This window comes from Lemur catta, chromosome 3 (assembly GCF_020740605.2).
Source record: "Lemur catta isolate mLemCat1 chromosome 3, mLemCat1.pri, whole genome shotgun sequence".
Taxonomy (NCBI): domain Eukaryota; kingdom Metazoa; phylum Chordata; class Mammalia; order Primates; family Lemuridae; genus Lemur; species Lemur catta.
The window spans coordinates 120,771,398-120,796,288 of record NC_059130.1 but is presented as its reverse complement, the minus strand read 5'-3'; the positions used below and the strand labels follow the sequence as shown (position 1 = coordinate 120,796,288).

General features: G+C 46.2%; 1 protein-coding gene and 1 non-coding gene across 2 annotated transcripts in view; one reads left to right on the top strand and one right to left on the bottom strand.

The window, feature by feature from the left end:
- The window catches only part of CA6 (carbonic anhydrase 6), a 30,422-nt gene extending 6,193 nt beyond the window's left edge, over positions 1 to 24,229 (top strand). The window contains 14 exon segments of the mRNA XM_045546572.1: positions 2,334 to 2,482; positions 3,158 to 3,250; positions 6,027 to 6,096; positions 9,328 to 9,485; positions 11,492 to 11,598; positions 13,194 to 13,201; positions 13,281 to 13,314; positions 13,316 to 13,392; positions 13,552 to 13,641; positions 14,621 to 14,706; positions 19,994 to 20,060; positions 20,304 to 20,368; positions 20,817 to 20,882; positions 24,146 to 24,229. Of these exon segments, the coding sequence (XP_045402528.1) occupies positions 2,334 to 2,482; positions 3,158 to 3,250; positions 6,027 to 6,096; positions 9,328 to 9,485; positions 11,492 to 11,598; positions 13,194 to 13,201; positions 13,281 to 13,314; positions 13,316 to 13,392; positions 13,552 to 13,641; positions 14,621 to 14,706; positions 19,994 to 20,060; positions 20,304 to 20,368; positions 20,817 to 20,882; positions 24,146 to 24,229 (1,154 nt within the window).
- LOC123636154 lies at positions 1,104 to 1,210 on the bottom strand. Its single transcript, XR_006734363.1, has one exon. It is a non-coding gene; the product is annotated as a U6 spliceosomal RNA (small nuclear RNA).
- Positions 24,230 to 24,891: the final 662 nt, after the last annotated feature.

The window sequence follows — 24,891 nt, the reverse complement described above, 5'->3', positions numbered from 1 at the left end:
CCACATTGGACTTAGCTGTCCTGTCTCTTTAGTACCCCCAGGCTCTGTCAGTTTCTCAGTCTTTCTTTGACTTTCATGACCTTGACACTTTGCTGATTGCTTCTTGAACACAGCAAGTGCTTGGATGATGTGGTTTTTCTTGTCTGATGAGAAACTGGTTAAATTGGTTTCCCATCAAGGGGAGCAACCTCTTCTGTAAGTTGAGTCCATTTTCTGATCTGGAAGGTGCAGAGAGTTTGACTTTTGGGGATAGATATTTTGGCTTCTCCTTTTCAAAAGCACAGCAACAAGCTCAGAATTGCTGCCATTTTCCAACCTGGCCTGTGCAGGCCTGTCAGTGTAACCAGAACTGACGTGTCTGTCTCCCGGGAACTGTGTTTTGGGGAACTGTAATTGCTCACGTGGTGTTAACTGTCCCTTTAGGAAGCCCTGGCCTGGCCCTCGGCTCCCAGGCTCCCATCGTCGTCGCTCTCAGCACGTCTCCTTTTAAAGGCTCTTCCATCTTTTTCTTGCGAGCATTGATTTTTGAAGCCGGCTACATTTCAAGCTCTAAATACAAAGCATTTGTTCTGCCAAAGGGCCTGTTAAAATCTTTGAGGCCAGATTCCTGTGTTATAGCATATTACGTTATAAATTTAATCAGAGCTGCCTGCTCCTTTAGGCAATTTGGAAGTTACAGGTACCAAGTATCTAATATTTGTTACAGGTACCAGATATCTAATATTTGTTTTTTAGGAAAACTTACTTGTTTACAACCATCTTTGATGACCTTATTATTTGTTGTTTTTTTTTTAAAGATGGGGTCTTGCTCTGTTGCCCAGGCTGGAATGCATTGGAGTGATCATAGCTCACTAGTCTCCAACTCCTGGGCTCAAGCGATCCTCCTGCCTCAGCCTCCCGAGTAGCTGGGATGACAGGCATGTGCCACCATGCCCACCTCATTATTTAAAATTTTTTTGTGAAGACAGGGTTTCACTATGTTTCACAGGCTGGTCTCAAACACCTGGCCTCAAGTGATGCTCCTGCCTCAGCCTCCCAAAGTGCTGGGATTAAAGGCATGAGCCACTGTGCCGGGGCCCCAATGACTTTAAAATTTTTTATTAAAAAGTAGGGAACACTTCACAAATTTGGGTGTCATCCTTGTGCGGGGACCATGCTAATCTTCTCTGCATCGTTCCAGTTTCAGTATATGTGCTGCCGGAGCGAGCACACCCCGATGACTTTAAACAGGAAGACCTTGCTGACAAGACAGATGCTGTCTGCCCCTTTCCAAGGCCCAAATTAAATCCTCATAGATATTTTTCTTAGTCATTCAGTCCATTTTTCCTTTTTGCCTAGCTCATTCCAAAAGACAAGGACTTCCCTAAGGCCTGAGCTGGTGAAATATTGCAGGTGTCTGACTGGGGTGACTCCCTGTGGGACATCAGTAGGGAGAGAGACAGGAGGAAGCTGGAAGAACACTTCATTTTTCCACTGACAAGAGAACATTTTAATGCATCTGTTGATGATCACAGTCAGATTAAATCCCAAGCCAAGAATTTGCGTGTCCCTGACTTGCTGTGGGATTTGGTCTCTTGTCTTCTGAAGACATGTTGAGCCACATCGAGGTGACATCTGGTCTGAGATGAGGACCTAGACACTCAGTTCTCAGCCCGGATCTGCTCTTGACTAGTGAACTGTGTGCCTTTGAGCAAGTCTTCCACCTCCCTGGGTCAGCTGCCTTGTCCATAAAATAGGAGTGTCGAAGCCCAGCTGGGACACTTTCTGACATCCGGGTACAGCCGGCTGTTAGCTGGGCTAGTTCTAGAAGGCTACATGGGATGAGGATTTTAACCATGTTGTGAAGAAGACAGCAACCTCACCTTGACCTTACAAACAATACTAACTCTGGGTAGTAAAATTAATCAAAATAGTCCCAAGAAGCCCCACTTCCTATTCCCACACCTTGGGCAAATTCCAAAATCAGTCAGAGGCAGCGAGTGGAATTCTGGTTTCCACACCCATCAGCTGTATTTTTTCAGGGCTTTCCCTTTCCCTAGGGCCAAAGAAGCGGGACCTGCCACTGCGTGGTCCTGCCCCCGACCTGCTGGTTCTGGGCAGGAAGGTGTGCACCCCGGGAGAGGTGCCCGCTCCCATCCTGACCTCACCCTGCACCCTGTATGCCAGTGCCCCTCTCCTTTGGTGACCCTTGTCGTGGCATTGTAAGCTAGCCTATGCTACTGGCTTGCCCTGGGTGCAGGCAGGTGGAGGTGACCAGGGAAGCCACCTCACCTGTAGGCCTGACCCCTCCACGCCCACCTGGCCCACCCCATGCCCTGCCTGGTCTCTTCCAGTCCAGATCAGCCTGCCCTCAACCATGCAAGTGACGACCGCGGATGGCACCCGGTACATAGCCCAGCAGATGCATTTCCACTGGGGTGGCGCATCCTTGGAGATCAGCGGCTCCGAGCACACCGTTGATGGGGTCAGACACGTGATCGAGGTATGTGAGAACCCTGATTGGGTCCTCTTTCCTTCAAACTCCATAGTCACTCTTCTTATTAAAGCACCCAAAAGACTTTGTGCAGTGGTGACAGTTAACTCACCCTGAGGTTAAGTTTATTTTTTATTCACTCAACAACTATTGACTGATCACAGCTTTGTGCTGGGAGTACAGGCAGGGTCCCCACCTGCAGAGAACTCACAGCGTGGAGGGAATCTACAGTCCGCAGGATTTGTATGTGTTGGATTTTCTGGGTTACCTCTTTTGCCTGGATCCGTCCTTAGGGTTACTGCAGATTTACGGTGGCTTCCTGGGGCAAGGGAGCTCATGCTCATTCTCCCCCAACCCCCCAGGCACCCCAGGAGATCCCTTGTCCTCATATGAGTCCTCCAGACTCTGCCAGCCCGTCTCCTGGGCGGGAGGTGGGCTTGGGGAAATGCACTAGAGCTGCCTTCTTCCCAGAATCCCACTCCTGCTCTCTCCATTCCTGGAGAAGTTTCTGGTCTTGACACATGGCACTCAGAGCAGAGATGAAGGGGACGGGTCAGAATTGTTTGTGGGACATTCTGGGGCCTCAGGTGCAGCATCTTTCCTTCTTTTCCTCCTTCCCAGGAAACCTCAGGCATTTGAGGTCTCTATGAACTGCCCTGGACTCATCCTATCTTGTTTCCACAGATTCATGTTGTTCACTACAATTCTAAGTACAAGAGCTACGACGTCGCCCAAGATGCCCCAGATGGTTTGGCTGTACTGGCAGCCTTCATTGAGGTAGGCAGAAACTCGAGTGTGTGTCTGTGTTTGAAGCTGTAGTTTGACGTCCAAACAAGGGGTGAAGTCTAGATGAAGGGTCTTCCTTCGTAGCCTTCTTCACCCTTTTCTGCACTCACAATTCTTGCAAACACTGACTTGATGGGCAATCAACCCTTCTTCCCACCCTGCCCACAGTTCCTGTGCTCCTTCTGTGTCATCAACCTCGGGGACCTTGAATAACTTGGGCAAGCTGACTTAAAAGAGCTGGAGTCACAGAAGGGTTGACTAGACACAAACTAGTCTGAAGGGCAAGGGGAAGCCTGCAGTCCAACCAGACAAAGGCAGTGCCTCTGCACTTCTAAGACAGTCGAGAGAGTGGGACTTAGGGATAGGTGGCTAGAAGTAGTCAGGAGTCCAATCCCCAAGAAACAAGTATTAAATTGGATAAAATGATGAAAGCCATCATTTTGGTGCTCTGGAAATGGACCAAGGCCAAACAATAAATTGCAGCATTTGTTAATGAAAAATGGCTAGAATTTTGAGTAAGAATAATGAGTGTCTACAGACTTCTTGCTTGGGGCTGTTCCCATCCCCAACCCCTAATTTGGTCAGCAGGTGGTTTTATCAGGGCAGGGCTGGTCAGGAAAACCAGCAGCTTCACTGTTGGGGCAGAGGGCTGACTTGACTAGGGGTGGAAGTTGAAAGCCCATGCCCAGGAACACTGCCAGTAAAAGTAGCAAACTTGGCAGAAAAGACAGAAAGCAAACAGGAAGAACCTGCAGCTCTGGTAGTCTGAGGCTGCAGTCCCAGTTAGTGTGAGTGGAGAGTAGCAGACCAATCAGAAATTTAATGAGCAAGATCCTAGAAGTGAGAGACACAGAAGGACTCTGTACATTCCCCAGCATGGCCTCATGGACAGTAAAAGCTGAAGCCAATATGAGAACTGGGTGAACTTTGAATGTGCTTCTCAACCCATATACAGATCCATCAGATTGCAGATTGTACCTTGCAGAAGGTGCAAGGGGATGGAGCACAACCTGTGCCCAAATCATTGACTGACCACAAAGCTATGTCCACCTTAGGTGGCTCCTAGGAATTCAGGCTAAAAAATAAAATAAGACTTAAAAACTGAGCAGAGAATCAGCTGCTGCTTACTTCTGGGAAGACATATCCTACAGATTAAGCCCAAGCAAGTTACTAAACAAATACACAAACAAAACCCTTCAGGACAATTTTTAAAAATCAAAGTCTAGATTTGATGCCAAATATTATCTAAAATTTCCAGTTTTCAACAACAAATTGGGGCATGCAAAGAAATAGGAAAATGTGATCTATATTTAGGAGGAAAAACCAATAGAAACTGACCTGAACGGACTGAGAGTGGTTAGGCAGATAGGACTTAAAAGCAACTATCATAAATATGTTTGAAGAATTAAAGGAAACTATGTTCAAAGAGTTAAAGGAAAATATGATGACAATGACTCAAAAAGGGACTCTCAATAGAGAAACAGAGACTATAAATGGAAAGTCTAGAGTTGAAAAGTACAGTGAACATAATGAAAAAATCACTACATGGGCCCAAAGCAGATGTGAGGCAGTAGAAGAAAGAATCAGCACATTTGAAGATAGAGCAATGAAATTATCCAATTTGAAGAACATAGAAAAAAGATTGAAGAAAAATGAGCAGAGCCTTACAGACTCATGGAGACCAAACCAAGCGTACCAATATGTATGTACTGGGACTCCCAGAAGGAGAGGAGAGAGGGAAAGTGTAAGAAAAAAATGTTTGAAGAAACAATAGCTAAATTTCTCAGATTTGATGAAAAACATTAAGTTACCAACCCAAAAAACTCAACATCTCCGAAGTCTGATAAATCCCTGGACACATTAAAATCAAACTGCTGAAAGCAACAAGAGAAAAAGGATTTATCATATGTAGGGAGATGACAGTACAATTAATGGCTGATTTCTCAAGTCATCAGAAGGCAGTAGAATTACTGGCAGCCAAGAATTCTGTATCTAACTACCACCCTTCAGACAGTAAGGTGAAATAAAGACATTACCAGACAAACTAGAACCAAGATAATTGCTAGCAGACCTGTCTTATAAGAAGTAGTAAAAGAAGTCCTTCTGGATGAAAGGAGATGACACCAGACAGTAGCTCGAATCTACAGAAGGACATGAAGAGTCGGGAGTGGTGCTTGTGTCTATAATCCCATGTACTTGGGAGGTTGAGGTGGGAGGATCGCTTGAGGCCAGGAGTTCAAGGCTGCAGTAAGCTATGATTGCGCCACTGTACTCCAGCCCGGGTGACAGAGTAAGACCATGTCTCTAAAAAAAAGGAAATGAAGAATGCCAGAAATGGTAAATATGAAAAACTATATACATATATTTTTTGTCTTTTCTCCTTTTAATTTCTTTTTTTAATAAAACCTGTAAGATTATTTAAAGTGATAATTATACCACTATATTTTTTGGTTTATAATATATGTAGATGTAATATAGATGACAAAAATAGAAGAAAGGATGGGGAAGAAACAGAGTAATATTGGAGCTAAGTTGGTATATATTACTTGAATTAAGTTAGCATTAATCCTCCCTCGAAGAGACACATGAGCCCAGGAAGCTGTTGGCAAAGAACAGCCAGATTGTGCCCCCCAGACACAGCTGGGGGGTGGGCCGTCTCCTCCTTACTCTCAGCTCTGCCCGGTCAGCGAGACCCCAGCAGCTGGGTGAGCAGGACGGCGGGAGGGCTCTTCTCCACTACGTTAACTGCTCCGTGTTTTTCCTACAGGTGAAGGATTACGCCGAAAACACTTATTACAACAGCTTCATTTCTCATCTGGCCAACATCAGGTATCCAGGTAAGGGAAGGGGAATGAGTGTGAGGTAGGGCGGGGGCAGAGGGAGGGTGACACGGGCGACAAGGTGGCTGACAGGCCCTGCCAAGGGAGCCCACCCTTCCCTGCCTGAGATCACTTGTTGCAGTGACTCCTGCTGTTGGCTCAGGCAGCGGACACCTCCGAGCAACCTGTTGACAAACTCTACTTGTTGACTCCCATGATTGGAACTTCTGGGTGGCTGGAGTTCCACTAAGCAAGGATAGCCTCATTTCAGTGACTCTCACCTCTGACCCCAGTTGGCAGGGACAGTCCTGGTCACTAGAGAGAGGTCCACCCCGGCTCCAAGCTGAGATGAATGTCAAAAATGAAGCCCCTCCTCATCCCATCTGGACATAGAGGCACTCGGTGTCTATATACCATCTGCCTCCAGAAGGCAGAGTTCATGTCAGAGCAATTGTCCGCTGCCATGGTCAACCCTTGACCCTGAGCTATAGCTGTGTTAGCTCTGAAGCCTCAACTTTGCACAGCCTACTCCAGCCACACCTTCAGCCTCCCAGGCCCTGACTTCAACACCCGCCCCCTCCGGCAATTCCTCTTTCCATTGCCCCCCACGTCCACACCATCAACTTGTCCCCATGTTTTCACCTCTGAAACGTGACACATCACCTTGCTTTAATTTCCTGCTCAGTACTCATGACCGCCTATATTTTATATACATGTTTACTATCTTGTCCCATTACTAGAGTGCAATGGGCAAGGACTTTGCCTTGTTATTGTGGCAACCCTGGCACTAGTAACACATCTGGCACGTGGCTGGCATTAAATTCTTGTCAAATACATGACAGGAGCAGGTCTATGTTCACAGAATACCCAGAAGGTACCTTCAGCAACCCGAAAGTTCTTTAATTACAAATGACCTCTTCCTAAATTCCCACATATCAGCCTTAGGTATGTTCGACCCCCAGAAGGTCTCCAGTTACCTAAACTTGCAGATGGTTCTGAAATTCGTTTGCTTTGTTGTAGTAATACATATATAACATAGAACTTACTACTTAAACTATTTTAAAGGTACAATTCAGTGGCATTAGGTACATTCACATTGTTATGCAGCCATCTGCCACACATCACCAGAATATTCATCTTCCTAAACTGGAACTCTGTACCCGATAAACAATAACTCCCCATTTCCCCTTCCTTCCAACCCTGTAACCATTATTTCTATCTCTATAAATTTGACTATTCTAGGCACTTTATGTAAGAAGAATCATACAATATTTGTCCTTTTTGGTCTGGCTTATTTTACTTAGTATCATGTCTTTAAGGTTCATTCATGCTATCACGTGTATCAGAATTTCATTCCTTTTTTATTTTTAGAGACAAGGTCTTGGTCTGTAACTCAAACTGGAGTGCAGTGGCCCCGTCATAGCTCACTGTAACCTTGAACTCCTGGGCTCAAGCCATCCTCCCACCTCAGCCTTGCAAGTAGCTAGGACTACAGGCATGCACCTCCATGTCCAGCTAATTAAAAAAATTTTTTTGTAGAGTCAGGGGTCTCACTATGTTGCCCAGGCTGGTCTTGAACTCCTGGCCTCAAGTGATTGTCTTCCCTTGGCCTCCCAAAGCACTGGGATTACAGACAGGCATGAGCCATCACACCTGGCCACATTGGTTTCTAAGGCTGAATAACATCCCATTGTTTGTATATGCCACATTGTTCATCCATTTATCCATTGGTGGGCATTTGGGTTGTTTCCACCTTTTGGCTTTTGTAAATAATGCTGCTATGAACATGGGTGTACAAATATCTGTTGAAGTCCTGATTTTCAATTCTTTTGGGCCTGTACTGGGAAGTGGAATTGCTGGATCGTGTGGTGATCTATGTGAATTTTCTGAGGAGCTACCATACTATTTTCATAGTGGCCGCACCATGATTCTGGAATTCTTGACCTTCACTTAAATATATTAGAGTAATGAAAACAGATCTGTGCCATAGAACCCTTTAGAAGGTTCTGTCTTGAAATCCTCTAATAATAATAAAACTTAGACATCGTTTGCCTACTTGTGGGATTATGTACTGCTAGACATTATGGTCTTCGTTGAACAAGCCTATTTATGCATATATCAAAACTGTCTTTGCCTTTAAAAAGTGCAGAACTGCTGGGCATGGGCTTACACCTGTAATTCCAGAACTTTGGGACGCTGAGGCAGGAGGGTTGTTTGAGCCTAGGAATTTGAGACCAGCTTGGGCAACATATCGAGACCCCATCTCTACAAAAACTTTTTAAAAAATTAGCCAGGCATGGTGCCACACACCTGTAATCACAGGTACTCAGGAGGCTGAGGCATGAGGATCGCTTGAGCCCAGGAGTTTAAGGTTGCATTGTGCTATGATTGTGCCACTGTGCTCTAGCCTGAGTGACAGAGTGAGACCCTGTCCCTAAAAAAAAAAAAAAAAAAAAAAAAACCAAAATAGTAAAGAAAAGGAAAGAAAAAAAGGCAATAGTGCTCAGGAAAATTAAGAGACAATCTAACTCCATTCCATGTTGCTTTGGTAGTATCATGCTGGGCTCAGGGGCTCAGAGAGTGGTTGACGTGAACAAAACAAGTCACTCTCTGGAGTAGGAATGGGTGTGGCTGTTGTGGGAGCCTCAGACACCCACAGAAGTGCATTGTCCCCACGCCCCAGCTATGGCTGAGCTGGCTTCCCACTGGGCGTGGCAGGAGATGCTCAGCTGGCCCCTGGCTCGGTTCTGGTTCTGCCTTTCTAACCTCTACCCACCTGCTTCTACAGGAGCCCAAACCAAGGAATGTTGTTCTGTCTTTGAGGACACTTACCCGGAAGTCTCTAGGGGTCATTCATTTCACTGAAAACAATGAGAATGAGGATAGCAGTGACACTACAGCCACTTCCCTATGGACTGGTTCAATGTACCAGCCACTTTATAAACATTATTCCCCTTTCTGCTCACAGCAATCGTTTTGATTGTCCCCTTTTTACAGACGAGGAAACAGCCTCAGAGCGAGCACCCAGCCAAGGCCACTCAGCCAGTAGGAGGTATCTGAGGTGGCTGTCCCCAGAGTCTCTCCTCTTAACCCCTCCCAGTAAGGCGTACACTGAGGAAATGTTTCCCAATTATCAGCTTCTGTGTTCTTCTGCTTAAATCAGGGCATTTAAATATGGTGGGGCCTGAGCGGTCCTCCCAGGGGCAGCAGCGGCCCCTGCATTCCTTTCCCTCCTGTCTCCTTGGTTAGGACAAAACACAACTTTGACCAGCCTTGACATTAGGGACATGCTGCCGGCGGACCTCCAGCACTACTACAGCTACCAGGGATCACTCACCACTCCTCCCTGTACCGAGAACGTCCACTGGTTTGTGTTTGCAGATTCTGTCAAGCTCTCCAAGGCCCAGGTAATGCATGGCATCGCTTTGCAGAAGTTTCTGTTTGGACTGCCTGGTTAAGAAGAGTGCTCCCCAAATCCCAGCTAATGTTAACTCCTGGGGTTCCGGCGGCCTTTTCCATGCACAGGGCTACTGTGCGTCACCTATATAGCCACGGGTGATCCTCCCAGTGCTGTGGTAGAGATAGGCAAACTGAGGCATGAGGGAACCCAACAACAGCAAATGCAGTGAAAGGACTGGAGCCTGATTCAAGTCATAGGAGAGGAGTTGCCCAGTGAAGCAGATATTTATTGAGTGCTGTTCTTTCCAGGCACTGTTCTAGGTCCTTGACATTCTAACTTCTTAAATGGCTTTATGCAAGAAGGACAGCTTCATGGTTAGCTCGTTATCATTCTAAACTCCCTGTAGCCTTTTGAGAAGAGCCATGTCAGTCATCTTTTGTCCCCTAGCATAGTTCAGGTATGTAATAAAGGTTTGTTGAATTAAATAAACGGGCAAATGTTACTAAGCTTGCAAGGCAAAGCTGACATTTCCTTCTGAGTTGATATTCTTCCTCAGGAACAAATATTTCTTTTTCTTAAACTTTTCATTTCCTTGCTTGAGGAAAAGGTGAAAAAGACCCCTACACAAGGACACCCACACATAAAAATGTTGCCACCCAGGCTGAGAGTGCCCCAGAAGCCTGAAAAAAGGAAATGTACATTATCTCTGGGAAAATGCACCTTAAATGCAGATCTAGAAGAATTTTCACAAATAAAGTTACCTGAAATTAGCTCAATTAAAAAAAAAAGCACAAAACACACAAGGAAAAAGACACTATGAGTGAAAGCCAGCAAAATCAGACCTATAAATATTTCAGATAATTATATCAGATCAATTAGAAATATCTGATAATTAATATAAGAATGTTTAATATGTATAAAGAAATAAGAAATTTAAATATGAGGAAAGAAGAAAAAAGTGTAAGAATGGACAACCAGACTTGGAAAAAGAAACCCAAATAGAATTTGGAAAATAGAAATGGAAAGATATAATTGTACCCAATCCAATGAATAGGTTCAAAAACATATTACATACAGTTCAAGAGAGAATTAGTACATTGGAAGACAGAGCAGAGAAAATTATCTAGAATGCGGCACAAGGAGAAAAAGAGATGGAAATATGAAAAAGAAGTAAAGGGACACAGAGTATAGTGGAAATGTCTAACAAATATCTAACCGAAGTCCTAGAAGGAGAAGAGAGACACAATAGGAAGGAGGCATGATTTGACAAAATATTGACTGATAATTTTCAGGAAGAGTTGAAAGATACTGAGTCATATATTCAAGACTCCCAATGTCTCAGTTTCTCCCTCCCCATCTCCCTCTTCCTCTGTTTCTTCCTCTCCCTCTGTGTGTGTATGTGTTTGTGTGTGTGTATATATAAAATATGTATATATCTTTTTAATATATATATGAAGCTCTGCACTAAATACTTCAGTGAAACTATCAAATGCAGAATATTTAAAAATATGTCAGAGAGAAAAGACAGATTAACATGAAAAGAGTACTATTAGACCAAGAGTTAATTCAACACAGCAACAATGAAAGTTAGAGGCAGTGGTACCATATTTTCAAAATGCTGAAGAAAATAAATAGCCAATATAGAATTGTACATGCAGCAAAAATGCCTTCCAAGGATGTAGACAAATTATAGACATTTTCAGAAAAACAAAAATTGAGCCTACCAATTGATATATTTCTGTTTACATCTTTCCCTCCTTTCTACTTTTGACCAAATACTCATAGAAAAGATGAAAAGAGATGTGTGTAGATACTTGTTGGAAGAATGAATGGGTAGATATGTTCTGAATTAATGCCTAGCACATAGTATCCAGAACCTCCTCTGGACTTGAGATCTTCTTATTTTATTAATAAGGGTTACATAAATCCAAGATGTAGTCCAGTTGTTAACTAAACATTTTTAAGTTGCCCAGTGCCTCTTCACCTCCATAAGTCACCTCATATCGTCCACAGGTTTTGAGGCTAGAAAATTCCTTGTTGGATCACGAGAACAAGACTATCCAGAATGACTATCGCAGGACCCAGCCCCTGAACCACAGAGTAGTGGAAGCCAACTTCGTGTACCCCTCTGATCAGGGTGAGTGAGATCAACTCTTGTTTATATTTTGCAATTTGTCGACTCCTGTTTTACTCCCTTCTCTGGGTGGACCCGTCTCCTCTGGCAATAGTACGGGAAGCAGAGTCATCTCAATGGCAGGAGGCCCAGATGGCCAACCCGGACAGATATTGGGCAGAGGGTGAAGACTCACCTTCCCAGTCCAGGCAGTGATGCCAGTGAATAGAGCAAAGGAGACAATAAGGATAGACAACTATGTGATTTATCACCTCCCTGGTCTTGGCCAGAGATAGTAGGAGAATCAAGATGACAACATCCAGAAGGTCTCATAAAAGTATGGGTTCAAGTTAACCTTATTAAACCCGACCCAAATAATTTCCCACACACTTTTGTTGGTCTGTATTGCAAACACACGTCTAACTCCTCCTGCACATTCTCTAAGGGTGAGGTTAACTAGACCACACATTGTTTACTGTGTCTGCTCAAGATTCAAGCCCCAGACACAGGGTACTGGAAGTAGACTGGGCAGTCTGGCCTCCACTGCACCCTCTAATTCACTGGGTCAGGCTCCAACTCTGTTCTTGGCTCACCACATTTATGTGTTTGCAAAAATGTCAATATTCTGCAACCTTCCCATCTTTATTTTATCCGCTTCTCTGTAAAGTTGTGGTGAACTGTACACATTCCCTGGATCCCTTGTCTTTGCTATCTATTTCTGTTAACCATTCCTGATGCTTTTACATCCTCTGATACAATGGAATTGGTCTCCAATCAGTATTGCTCACTCAATATTACCCTACCTTAATATGTGTCTTTCAAAACTCTTAAATTTCCATACCTCCCACCCCCGATAAAGTCCCATTTGTGACTTTCTCCCCATATTTCCTTCCTGGTTCACTTACTGTTTCCTCTTATATCACTTTATTCCTCCAATACATACTAAGAGAGGAAAAAACTGATGTCAGCTATAATTATAATTTCCCCATATTATACTATAGACAATATTAAAAGCAACAATTCCTTTTTCCAAAGTGATGTCCTCTTGCACAGGTCCAATTGCTAGCAGGGTAACCAAAGGGAGCTTAGACCCACCGATCTGTCTCCCCATTCTGGATTTGTCATGCTCCTTAATAAAATTCTACACCAACAGACTGGGTGGTTTCCCATATACCACGTCCTAAATGCTCCTTCCCTAGGGGCCGCTCCACTTTGTCCTCACAAGGGAGATCTGATGTCCTAGACACGTGCCCTGGGGCCCCACATCGCAATCTGCCTGTAAGTCCACCGTGGCCCTCCCTTAGACTTGCTGTTTAGGATCATTACTTCAACTCCCAGTAGATAGTAAGGGGGCTGCTTTCCCTGCCCCCAGCCAAAGGATCTGAACTGTGGCCTCCTTTTACTGATGCCAGAACAGAGGACTGGGCGTCTTCTCGCCCCAACTTCCTGCAGGCCCAGATTTCTGTGCAGGAGCGATTGGACCCAGGCACCCCAGTTGCGTGACTCAGGCACCCCAGTTGCGTGACTCACATCTCATAGTTCTGTAGAATTCCATCCTAGCTTGGCAAATATGGCTAACCCATCAAGGAAGAATGACCTGAGGAACCAAGGTCAGTTACAAAAACAAGACAATAGCCAAATACAGACCTCTTGCAATTTATTTATTAGAAAACACCTACATACCCTCAGGTAAGGGCCACCGAGCATTGCATGGGAAACCCAGGTCCAAGAATACAACCCTCTTCAACACACCACCCCTTGGATTCTGGAAGCTACAAGCCCAAGGTCAGACACAGTGAAGGTGCTTGAAGCCAGTGGAATGGGAGCATGGAGGGCATTCCAAGGAATCAGAAATACTTCTAAATATGATGCAGGGAATGGCGTCTGGCTCTGCCACATTTTCTGTTTTCACGAGGACCCTCCAAGTTTTGACCTTTTCCGACTAACTCTTCTTTTACAGAATATGTTCTAGCCTCTGAGCTCCAGTCTTACCTAAGCAAGATCAACAACAACCTCTCGTACTTGAGAAGATTTATTGAAGAGAAGAATGGTAGGAGAAGACGACGCTGGCATTTTAAGTAGCCTGAAGCCTGAGCTAGGACAGGAAGAGGAGGCCATGCTGCAGCCACACCTTGCCTGCCCATCACCCCTCTGAGATACCTGCTGAATTTCGGATTAAACCGGGGGAAACCATCGTCCATGAACGGAAGTGAGATGGTCTAAATACACGAGAAGGGGTTTGAGTCAGACATCACCAGTGGAAGTCGATAGGAATAGAAATTTAAAGGCAATGGAGCCCACTTACCCTCCCATGAAATCATCACCCTAATCTGTATAAATTGTAAACCAGCCCCAACCTCCCTTTAGCATTGAGATGTAATAAAATGATTTTGGAAATTTGCCATTTAAAATGTTCTCTTTTCTGTTCCTCTGTACCTGCTCAAATATCCCTTCTCTGCCTTACCCCAGGGGACACACACAGCTGAGGGCACAGAGATCAAGGTGGGAGGAGTTTCCGGGACCAAGATCAATAAAAAGGAAAGAGATTCTTGTCAGTGGGAGATCTGGAGCCCTGGCCATGCCCTGTGCATCAAAAAAAGACAAGGGATGAGGAAGAAGGCAGGCTCCCGGGAGACAGGGAGGAGAGAGGACCTCCCTGCAGACCCCCTGGTTAGTCCAGCAGTGCCTGGGCCTTGTTGCCACCAGACCCAGGTTCAAGTGCTCATTGCCACTTGTGAGTCATGTGGGATGAGAGCATAATCTGTCTTTTAGTGCTGAGGCTTGATTAGTAAGTGCCCAGCAGTGTGGCCGTTATTTTTACTGGTCAGTTATGTGTACCCTCACTGCCCCCTTGTCACTCCGTAACACACTCCTCATCTCTGGTTGAGCTCACATCTGCTTCTGACTTCCTTTATCTACCCTGTTACCACTTTGCTCTTCCACACTGTTCTTTATCATACCCAAAGCACTTCCACACGTGACTTATTTAGCCCCGACGGCCACCCCCGATGACGCTGCATGGTCCCCAGTGTACAGAAGAAGAGACCCAGATGCAGACTCGCCCCAAGGCCCCCAGGTAGTGGGTAAAAGGCCAGGATTTGAACCCAAGCCTTTTGTATCCACCTTCTCTCAACTACAGAAGTCTTCGTTTTTGTTTACTCAACAAGCTTTGTGAGCACCTGCCATGTGCCAGACATGGTGCTAAGTACAGGCGGTTGAGAGACGGGTGAGGGACAGACGGTTCTCACGCTCCTGGAGCTCAAGTCCAGAGAGCAGCACGGACATTGAAATAACCAGTCGCCCTACGATGGACAGAACGCCGATGTTTAAAACCTCCACGGGGGGACTGGTGCTTGGCCTGGGTTTTGAAGACTGAGAAAGGGTTCGCCTCGTGAACCAAGGAGGGGAGGGGTGGTACCTGGGGGAGGTCAGGCCATCACTGGTACCTTCTGTGCCACTAAAGGGTTTGGATTTTACCCTGTGGGGGATGGCAGCTATTGCAGGATTTTAGCTGAGGAATGACATCGTAAGATTCATTCTTTCAACCAGAAAAGAGCATCTCTGATGAATTGGAGACACAACAGTGGGCAATATGGCCAAGGAGCTTACATTCCTGTCTGGAGAGAGATGCTATAAACAAATAAATGAAATGTAAACAAACGGGAGTACTCTTGCCTGCATCCTGGGACCCAGCCCTCTCACCCCAAAACTCTATTCCCAAAAGCCATTCATGATGGCTCTATTTACAGCAAAATGCTGGAAACAACACAAAGTTCTGTCAGTTGGGATTGGTTGACTAAACCAGAGTAATTCACATAATGGGGAACTGCATAAGGAATAATCTGTAGGTGCTACATATATATTTTTAATTGAATTTTTGTTAATTTTTAGAGATGGGGTCTTGCTATGTGGCCCAGGCTGGTCTCAAACTCCTGGCTTTAAGTGATCCTCCTGCCTCAGCCTCCTGAGTTGCTGGGATTACAGTCATGAGCCACCATGCCCAGCTATAGGCTATATTTTTAAGTGGAAAAAGCAAGGTATAGAACAGTGTATATGTATGCATGCAGCTTTACAGATGGCATAAGAAAAGTTGAAAATCTGAATATATTTAAGTATTTATTTATGTTTCAGGCACAAACAAGGGAAAAAGGAACCAAAAGTTAATAAAAATAGTTACCTAAAAGGAGTTGTCCAGGGAAAGAATGGGGAGGGTGGGGTTGGAAGGTGGGGTTTTCTGGGTGCACCTTGTTTAGTAGTTTTGACTTTGGAAACTTGGGTTTTACATAATTATAAAACAAAATTAAATAAAGAAGGGAAGAAGCAATCCCTAGAAGTTAAGCCTCAAGTTAACTTGAAACATCAAAATATAGTAAAACAATCGAATAATTGTACATTGATCTGATGGCACAAACCACACAGAGAAGGATATTTCCGTGTTGTTTTAAACACAGTATTTTTACCATACACACCTGGTGAGGTACATCCTAAGGACAAGATGTACCAAGAAATCTTAAACAGCACACAGGAATCTTGTTAGTAATTACATTGGTATCATTATTTCGAAACTCTGCATGTGAGTGTGCAATTGCTATATTCTATTACTGTATATGCCTACATAGTTATGTTAATGTCCTTAGTAACAAGATTTGCAGGATTAAAAAAAGAGATCCAAATAAAAATTAAAAAGCTAGATAATCATACATTTGAATTGGAATTATCAGTATGAATTTATAAATTCCTTTTCTCTTTCTAAAAAGCATGAATTTCTTAGGTCTGTCAATGAAAAGACCTAGCAGCAGCAACCACCTAGAAGCAATGAACACCCTTATAACCAGACTGTGGTCTCTAAATACCATTTTCCACTACAGGACTCAGGGCTCCTGGGAGATGGCTGGTTCCAGATCTGGGGCAAGAATGTATACGACGAACCTGGGCTATCTTTCTTTTTAAGCCAGAAAACAAGAAATCTATCTAAGAGTCCTGGAGTTATGTCAAAAAAAAAAACACTGGGGCCATCGTTAAGGGGCTCCTGGGACAACTTAAGCATCCAAAAGAATAATATCATGAAAAGAATAATGACTGCAATGGATTGAAACACCAGCTATATAGACACGCATGAGCTCATAATCATCCTTAAAAAAAAAAAATGAAAGAAAACTCACTGGTCAATCCTGGAGGTTGCTAGAGCAGCCCTTTATTTTTCTGTAAATTGGCAAATAGAGGGGAAAAAAAACCAAGTATTTTTCGTGTCCACAATGCATTTCAGATTAATTTCATAGTTGGTTGTATTAGTTTCCTGTGGCTGCCATAACAAATGACCACAAACTTCATGGCTTAAAAGAACAGAAATTTATTTTCACCCAGTTCTGGACACCAGAAATCTGAAATCAGGGCGCTGGCAGGGCCAAGTTCCCTTCCAAGATTCCGGGGAATGATCCTCCCTCCATCTTCCAGCGTCTGTTGGTTCTCGGCGTTCCTGGGCTTGTGGCCGCATCGCTCCAGGCTCTGCTTCCGTCTTCACATGGCCTTCTCTTTTCTGTCTGTGTCTTTCTGCTTCTCTCTTGTAAGGACGCTTGTCATTGGACTTAGGGCCTACTCGATAATCCAGGACAATTTCACCTCAAAACCGTTACTTAATTACATCTGCAAAGACCCTTTTTTGCAATAAGGTCACCTTCACGGGTTCTGGGTGGACATTGTTTTAGGGCAGCCACCATTCACCCCTCTGCAGTTGATGATGGAGGTTCTTCTTGGAAGAATCCCAGCTGGTAAGTGCAGAAGGAATTATTTTGCAATCTCAGTGAAATAAGGGACCCAGGTGATGATCGTGATTGGTTCCTAACTCCACTAGATGGGAGATTCATGGGATTTTTACATTATGAATATAATGGATTATATTATAATGGATGCATCAGTCTGACAGCCTTTGGCAACACTGAGTAGTGTTAATGTCACTAAACATGAAACAAGCTGTGCTTCAGGGAATTCAAGGCATAGAAAGATGTGGAATTTGCCATAAACCAGTAAGCTCCGCAAGAACAATAAACTCCAGGTACCTAACAAGAGTATCTGGGCCAGGTGTGGGGGCTCAGGCCTATAATCCCAGCACTTTGGGAGGCAGAGACAGGAGGATCACTTGAGCCCGGGAGTTCAAGACCACCCTGGGCAACATATCGAGACCCAATCTCTACAAAAAATAGAAAAATTAGCCAGGTATGGTGGTGCACACCTGTAATCCCAGCTACTTGGGAGGATCACCTGAACCCAGGAGTTTGAGGCTGCAGTGAGCTATGATTGCACCACTGCACTACAGCCTGGGCGACAGAGTAAGAACCTGTCTCTACTAAAAAATAGAAATAAATTAACCGGACAACTAAAAGTATATGGAAAAAATTAGCTGGGCATGGTGGCACATGCCTGTAGTCCCAGCTACTCGGGTGGCTGAGGCAGTAGGATCGCTTAAGCCCGGTTACTGTGAGCTAGGCTGACGCCACGGTGCTCACTCTAGCCTGGGCAACAGAGCGAGAGTCTGTCTCAAAGAAAAAAAAAAAAAAAAAGAACCTGTGTCTAAAAATGAAGAGGAAGAGGAAGAAGGAGCAGGAGAAGAAGAAGGAAAAAAAGAAAAACAGTAGTAGTAGTATCTGGCACATAATCAAAATGTGCTGAATGAATGAATTAGCATCCGTATAAAGGAATCCTAAAAATCAGTAAGAAAACAGCTAACAACACAAAAGAAAAATCATAAAAAGAGATGAACCAACAATTCACAGGAGGAGAAACAGGAATGATCAATAAATTAATTCACACAGAGACTCCATCTCGGCGGTAATTAAGGCAATGACGAAACTACAGTGAGATACCATTTCACAACCCAGACTGGCAAAAACTTTGAAGTTTGATGACACGATGATACCAAGCGCCCTGAGGATGTGGTGCAATCTCCACCCAGTGCTGGGAGGAGCGTCACCAGGTACAACCACTCCAAAAGCAGTTAGGTAATGACCTCGTAAAGTTGAACAGGTGCATCTCCTGTGACCCAGAAATTCCACTCCTAGGTATTTATTTTAGAGAGACTTGCTTATATACATAACAAACAAAAACCTTCACAGCAGCATTACTTGTCATTGAGAAATATAGGAAACAACATAAAAGTTTGTCAACAGGTTAATGTAAAATAACGATATTTTACAGATCATTTATGTAGTATAAAGAGAATGAACTAGAATTAGAAATATCAGCATGGTAGAAATTTATCAACACAATGTTGAGCAATAAAACCAAGCAGCAGGAAAAATGGATAGCATAATATTTATAAAAAGTTGAACAGGCCGGGCATGGTGCCTCACGCCTATAATCCCAGCACTTTGGGAGATCCAGGTGAGAGGATGGCTTGAGGCCAGGAATTTGAAACTAGCCTGGGCAACAAGCAAGACTTGTCTGTACAAAAAGTACAAAAATTAAAAAAAACTAGCCAGGAGTGGTGGCTCATGCCGGCAGTCCCAGCTCCTAGGGAGGCTGAGGCGGGAGGATCACAGGAGCCCGGGAGTTTGAGGTTACAGTGAGCTGCCTGGGCAATAGAGTGAGACCCTGTCTCAAGAAAACCGCAAATAATATTATCACTTACAGACCAAATATGCAATGGTGGTCCCATAAGATTGTAACACTGTATTTTTACTGTACCTTTTCTATGTTTAGATATGTTTAGATGCACAAATGCTCACCATTGTCTACAATTGCCTACAGTACTCGGCACAGTAACATGCTGAACAGGTGTGTAGCTTAGGAGCAACAGAACACACCTGCTAGCCCAGGTGTGTGGCAGGCTGTACCATCGAGGTTTGTGTACGCGCCCTCTGTGGTGTTTGCACAAGGACAAAATCGCCTAATGACACATTTCTTAGGACATATCTCCATTGTTAAGTGACATATGAATGTAGAATTTTAAGGTGGCTTAATACATAGTAAAAGTAATTAACACCAAATTCAGAATATTGGCTTACATCCATGATGAGGAGGGACAGAAGGCAACACAATCTTTGTGTCTGTAATGACGTATTTTTAAGGTGGGTGACAGATACGTGGGTATTCATTATTCTTTATTACTTTCTTACTATTTATTCCCTTTAAAAGAAGAATGTAATTATATCATTTTCCTACTTAAAACCTTCCAGGGGTTTCCCATTACACTTGTAACAAATGCCAAAGTCTTAATTTTGGCGCCATCATGTGGCCGCTGGCTACTTTCTGGATACCACGTTACCATTCTCCCTTTTGCTCATTGAGCTCTGGCCATAGTGTTCCTCAGACATACCAAGCATGTTCCTGCCACAGGGCCTTTGCATGTGCTGTTCTCTGCACTGAATATAGGGCATGGACCTGCTTCTCTACCCATGTCACCACAGAGGCCACCAGACTATCTTCTGTTCGCAGAGACGGACAATGAGCTTGGGGTGACCCTGGCTCTCTCAGGTAACACCGCAGTGGCAGCCTCTTCACCGTTTTGCCCTGCGCTGTGATCCCAGAGCTGAGCCCACTGCTTGTGTGATTCTATCTGGGCAGGCTCATCTCTGGATCGGGGCATGGGGCTTCAGGGTGGCTCTAGAAAGAATGCGTCACATAGGAGGGAAGGACTGTCATCGGGTAGAATCATGGTGGCCTCCAGAAATCCCCTCCACTGGATCCCTGGGCCAATGAGCCATGTGTTCACTGCAGCCACCTGGGGCCACCAGGAGATTCTGCTCTGGCCCCGGGTGGGAGCACAGCTCCAAATGCAGACGGTGAGGCTGGGGAACCCCAGATGACCCAGGCAGGACTCAGGCTGAGCACGGACCCAGCTCTTGGGGACATTTTATTCACAAGAGTCACCCACATTTATGTTGTGCTTCAAAAGTTCCTGAAAGTTCCCATGGATCTCAGCTCATCTTGAGCCTCATGGCAACACCATGAGTTGGGGACTCAGATTCCGGTTACCAGCGGGGAAACTGAGGCCCAGAGTTCATCAGCAATAGAACCAGGGTTGGAACGCAGGTCTCGGACGCTGCGCCAGTCCTCTCTCCACTGCTCTGCACCTCCCTCTGCGGGGAGGAGGACCAGGCAATGCTCCCATCAATATGGCTGAGGCGTCTAGAAAAATCATTACCTTCAGCACTTAGGAATTAACGGCGGGGACAAGCAGCTTGGGTGCCTGAAGCACCCTGCAGCCCCGGGCACGCTGTTATTCCCCAGCATCCGTCTTGTGCGGAGAGTTTCCTGAGGCCCTGCTCTGGCCGGCACCCCCTTCTGCAGGTCAAGGTAGGGGGCAGAGGCAGGTGGTCCCTGTTCCCACCATGTGAGTGCACCGAGGTGGGTGTGTTCAGGGGGTCCTGCCTGGGGGGTCAGGGAGGGTGAGCCCAGAGGTACAAGGTGCTTGCCAGGCTCCGTGGCTGCAGGGCGGGAGCAGGGGGAGGTGGGACAGCCAGGGCAGGCGAGGCGGCAGGAAGTGAGGGAATGGTCTGAGCCAGAGAACTGAGTCTTTCCAGGGAGCTGGCCCCAAGCCACCCAGGCCCGGCCACCTGCCCCCAGCCCACCTGGGCGGTTCGGCCTCTGTCACTGTCCAGGGCCTTCCAGGAGCCCCTGGAGCAGCAGGGCCTGGGCCTGCTCCTGACCTCCTTCTAGAGACCCCTTGGGGACAGCGGAAGGGAAAGGAAGAGAGTCCCTCCCTGGGAGAGAAGAGGAAGGTGGGCACCCAGGAAGGCAACCGAGGAATTCGTTGTCCAGCACTTGAGGGTAAAGAAATCGCTATTTTTTAAGTTTTAAAACTTCTTAGTAAATTTTACCCAATTATACTTGCTCAGTTTTGAAGTATCAAAAGTTGGATGTTACCTAAATATCTAAACACACAGAATTTGGAGATGGGAACAGGCATGAAATGTGCATGTGTATGCGAGCACTTGCATGAGTGCATACAAAGAGATCTGGAAGCTTCCATGGCAAGGGTTTAAATAATAAATTCTCCTGGCTGGGTTAGATTATAACTTTTCTTATGTTATGGAATGCCAGTAAACAAACATTGCTTCTGTAATAATAAAAAAATAAATCAAATGATAAAAGAAAGAAGGAAGGAAATATATCTAGAATTTTTTCAGCATTTAAAATTTTCAACTTTTAAACAATCAATTATATTAGTTTAGTTTGTTTTAATTGTATTGAAAAGTTGAAAATGGAAGTTTCCAATCATCAATAGACAATTTCATAACTTGAATGGAAACTGCAAATGTTATGGTTTAACTGTGTTATTACTGTTAATATAGGATTCCCACTGTCACTATTACAAATAACCCAGAGTAGGAATTTGGCTGAATTGGGTTAAGTAACTAAAGACAAAACAAAACAAAAACCCAAATAAAAAGGCTTCAAGTGCTATTACTTTTGGACTAATGTTCACTTTTTTTTTTTTTGAGACAGAGTCTCATTCTGTTGCCCGGGCTAGAGTGAGTGCCGTGGCGTCAGCCCAGCTCACAGCAACCTCAAACTCCTGGGCTTAAGCGATCCTACTGCCTCAGCCTCCCGGGTAGCTGGGACTACAGGCATGCGCCACCACACCCAGCTAATTTTTTCTATATATTTTTAGCTGTCCAAATCATTTCTTTCTGTTTTTAGTAGAGATGGGATCTCGCTCTTGCTCAGGCTGGTTTTGAACTCCTGAGCTCAAGCAATCCTCCCGCCTCGGCCTCCCAGAGTGCTAGGATTACAGGCCACCGCGCCCGGCCTAATATTCAGTTTTTAAACTAAATGGCTGAGGTCAACTTTGCTTTCTGAAGACGTTCTCCCGGCAGCTGCAGCGCACCTGTGGGCCCAGCCACGCTGGGGCCTCCTACCCCAGGGGCAGCAGACAGAATTCTGTTCCTTAAGCAGCCACAAAACCAGCTTCACATTGTCAGCGGGAAGAAAGTCACCTGACCGACTGCTGCGGGTGGGGGCAGAGGCTGGGAGGACCCCTTAGCAGGACCTGGAATTGCAACATCCTGTTACTGGTTCTGTAAGTTCATGATGCTTAAAGTTTTGAGAAACAAAACATCCCTTGGATGCAGCCCGTCAGCTGCTCCGTGGCGCTGGCAGTGGGTGTTCCTCTCACCAGTGCCAGAAATTTTCTGAAAATTTCTGAAAGGCCTTCTGTGTTGGTGCCATTTTGTACTAATAAAAAACTAAGGAAAGCAGGGAAGGTTGTGCCAGAGACAGGCGGGAGGGCCGAGCACATGGGGTGGCCCTTAGAGGGAAGGTGCTGCCCTCCCGTGGCCACTGCGAGGATGGCAGGGCCTGTGCCCAGGGACCATAGGGATGGTCTAGTCGTCCATACCCCCTTTTTTCATATTGGTAAACTGAGGTGCAGAAGACCTATAATGTCTCGAGGCAAGCTACAGGCGTATCAAGGACAAAGAGCAGAGGGTGTGTCCCCGGGCTGTCCCAGTGACACGTGGGGTCGTTCTGGGTGTTGGTCTCTGCTGCCTCCACGTGGGGCTTTGCAGATTTCTAAGCACCTTGACCCCTGGATAACAGAGCCCCCCACACACAGCTGAATGGACGGTGGGCCAGCGGTCACTCAGATGTCCCCTCTTGGGCCTGAGTAAGTGACATTTGAGTGCCAAGGCTGTGCAGAGGGGGCCATTCTTGGCTCCTGGCAACCTTGATCCTCACACAAGGACATGTTGGGGAGCGGACACTCAGCCCTGCCAGGGACAAGGGCTGCAGAGAAGCAGAGAACCTCCTGGCCTCAGAGTGGGAGGCGGCATGGAGGTGGCAGACGCTGGCCTGCTGGTGACTGCTGGACCTGGTCGTACCTCCTGCCCTTGACATCCACAGAAACTCCCCGCCAGCCTTGACCTCACAAACACACGACCCCCAACTAAGCCACAGCACACCTTTTATTCCATCGGAATCTCAGGTCAGGCTTTACTGTCTCCAGTCACCCATAGGACGCAGGGACCAGAGGGCCTGTCCTGACACGCCCTCCCAGGGGGGTGACAGAACTCAGCTCCGGGTCCTGGGCACCCCCAACTCTCTAACCCACCACTCGGGCCCCCAGAACTGGCCTATGGAACAGACGGGAGGTGCATTTTTTGAGGTGCAGCCGGCAACTTCAGCTCCACGAAGGCAGGCCCCTGGGCTGGGTTTTGGGGTTTGGGGACCCCAGTGTTTTCCAAACATGGATCAAATGCCCCATTGGCCTCTGTGCCAGAGCTCCCCACCCCGACCCGACAGTGGCCTGGGCTCCCGTGCGTGGAAGCTGAGAGAGGCCCCCGACGGCCCCCGGGGGCTGCTTGAGTGTCGGCCGCTCTCTCAGTGGGGCCGTGAGAAAAGGCTGCTCTTGCTCATCTTCCTTAATGCAAAGGGCCGGGGGACAAACAGCCATCACTGGACCCCGGATCCAAATCCTGGGTGGGAACTGCTGGCCTTGTGAAAAACAAAAGGATCCCACATCTCCACGGGGGGCCTGAGGCCGGCCCCCCTCCCCACGGGGGTGCTGTGTCTGCTGCTCTTCCAGCCCCTCCAGCTGGTGACCTCCGCTTCACCCTTAGGGCACGGTACCCCCACCCATGAAGTCATCAGGGCACCCGTCCGATGCTCGTTTACCAATGAAGAACCCAGGTGCAAACGCCTGAGCCACTTGGTGCAGGTGCCTTGGGTACCGAATGCTGGAGCAGGATCTAGAACCCGGTCTCCGGTGTCCGAGGCTGGTGACCTTCCACTCCGATCCTCACTGGAGGGGGCTCCTAAGGCTCCTGCCAGAAGTTCTCCGTCAGAGATTAAAAATCCTTTATGGCTGAGAAGCTTCTCTTTGAAAATGAAACCACCACGTGAGGGATCGTAGGGAAACACTACGTTATCACCAGGGAATGTTAGTCTTTGTGTGAATTAAACGGCATAAAGCAAGTAGCTGAACTGTGGTGCCTTTCTTTTGGGTTTAAAACGATGGCTTGGAGGAGGAAGAAAGGGAGTATCGGAGGCGGCTGCCTGGGAGCGGGTCTGAGGTTGTCGGCTCAGCCACTGTTTTCTCCGCCGCGGGACACGACCTCTGCGCCAAACCTGTTGTTTACGGGGCTTCTGAACTGCACCAAGGGGCCTGCACCTGAGCCTGGCGGGCGAGTGGCCGCCCTGCTGAGCCTCTTCTCCTTACTGGGCTCTGGATCCAAACCTGGGAATGCCTGGGAGCCACAGAGGGAGATTTGCAAGGATATCAGTTCAGCTGTCCCAGGAAGGATTGTGCGAGAAGGGGAGGTACGCAGCAGAATGTCCTGTGATGTAGGCAAGGACGCCAAGGTAG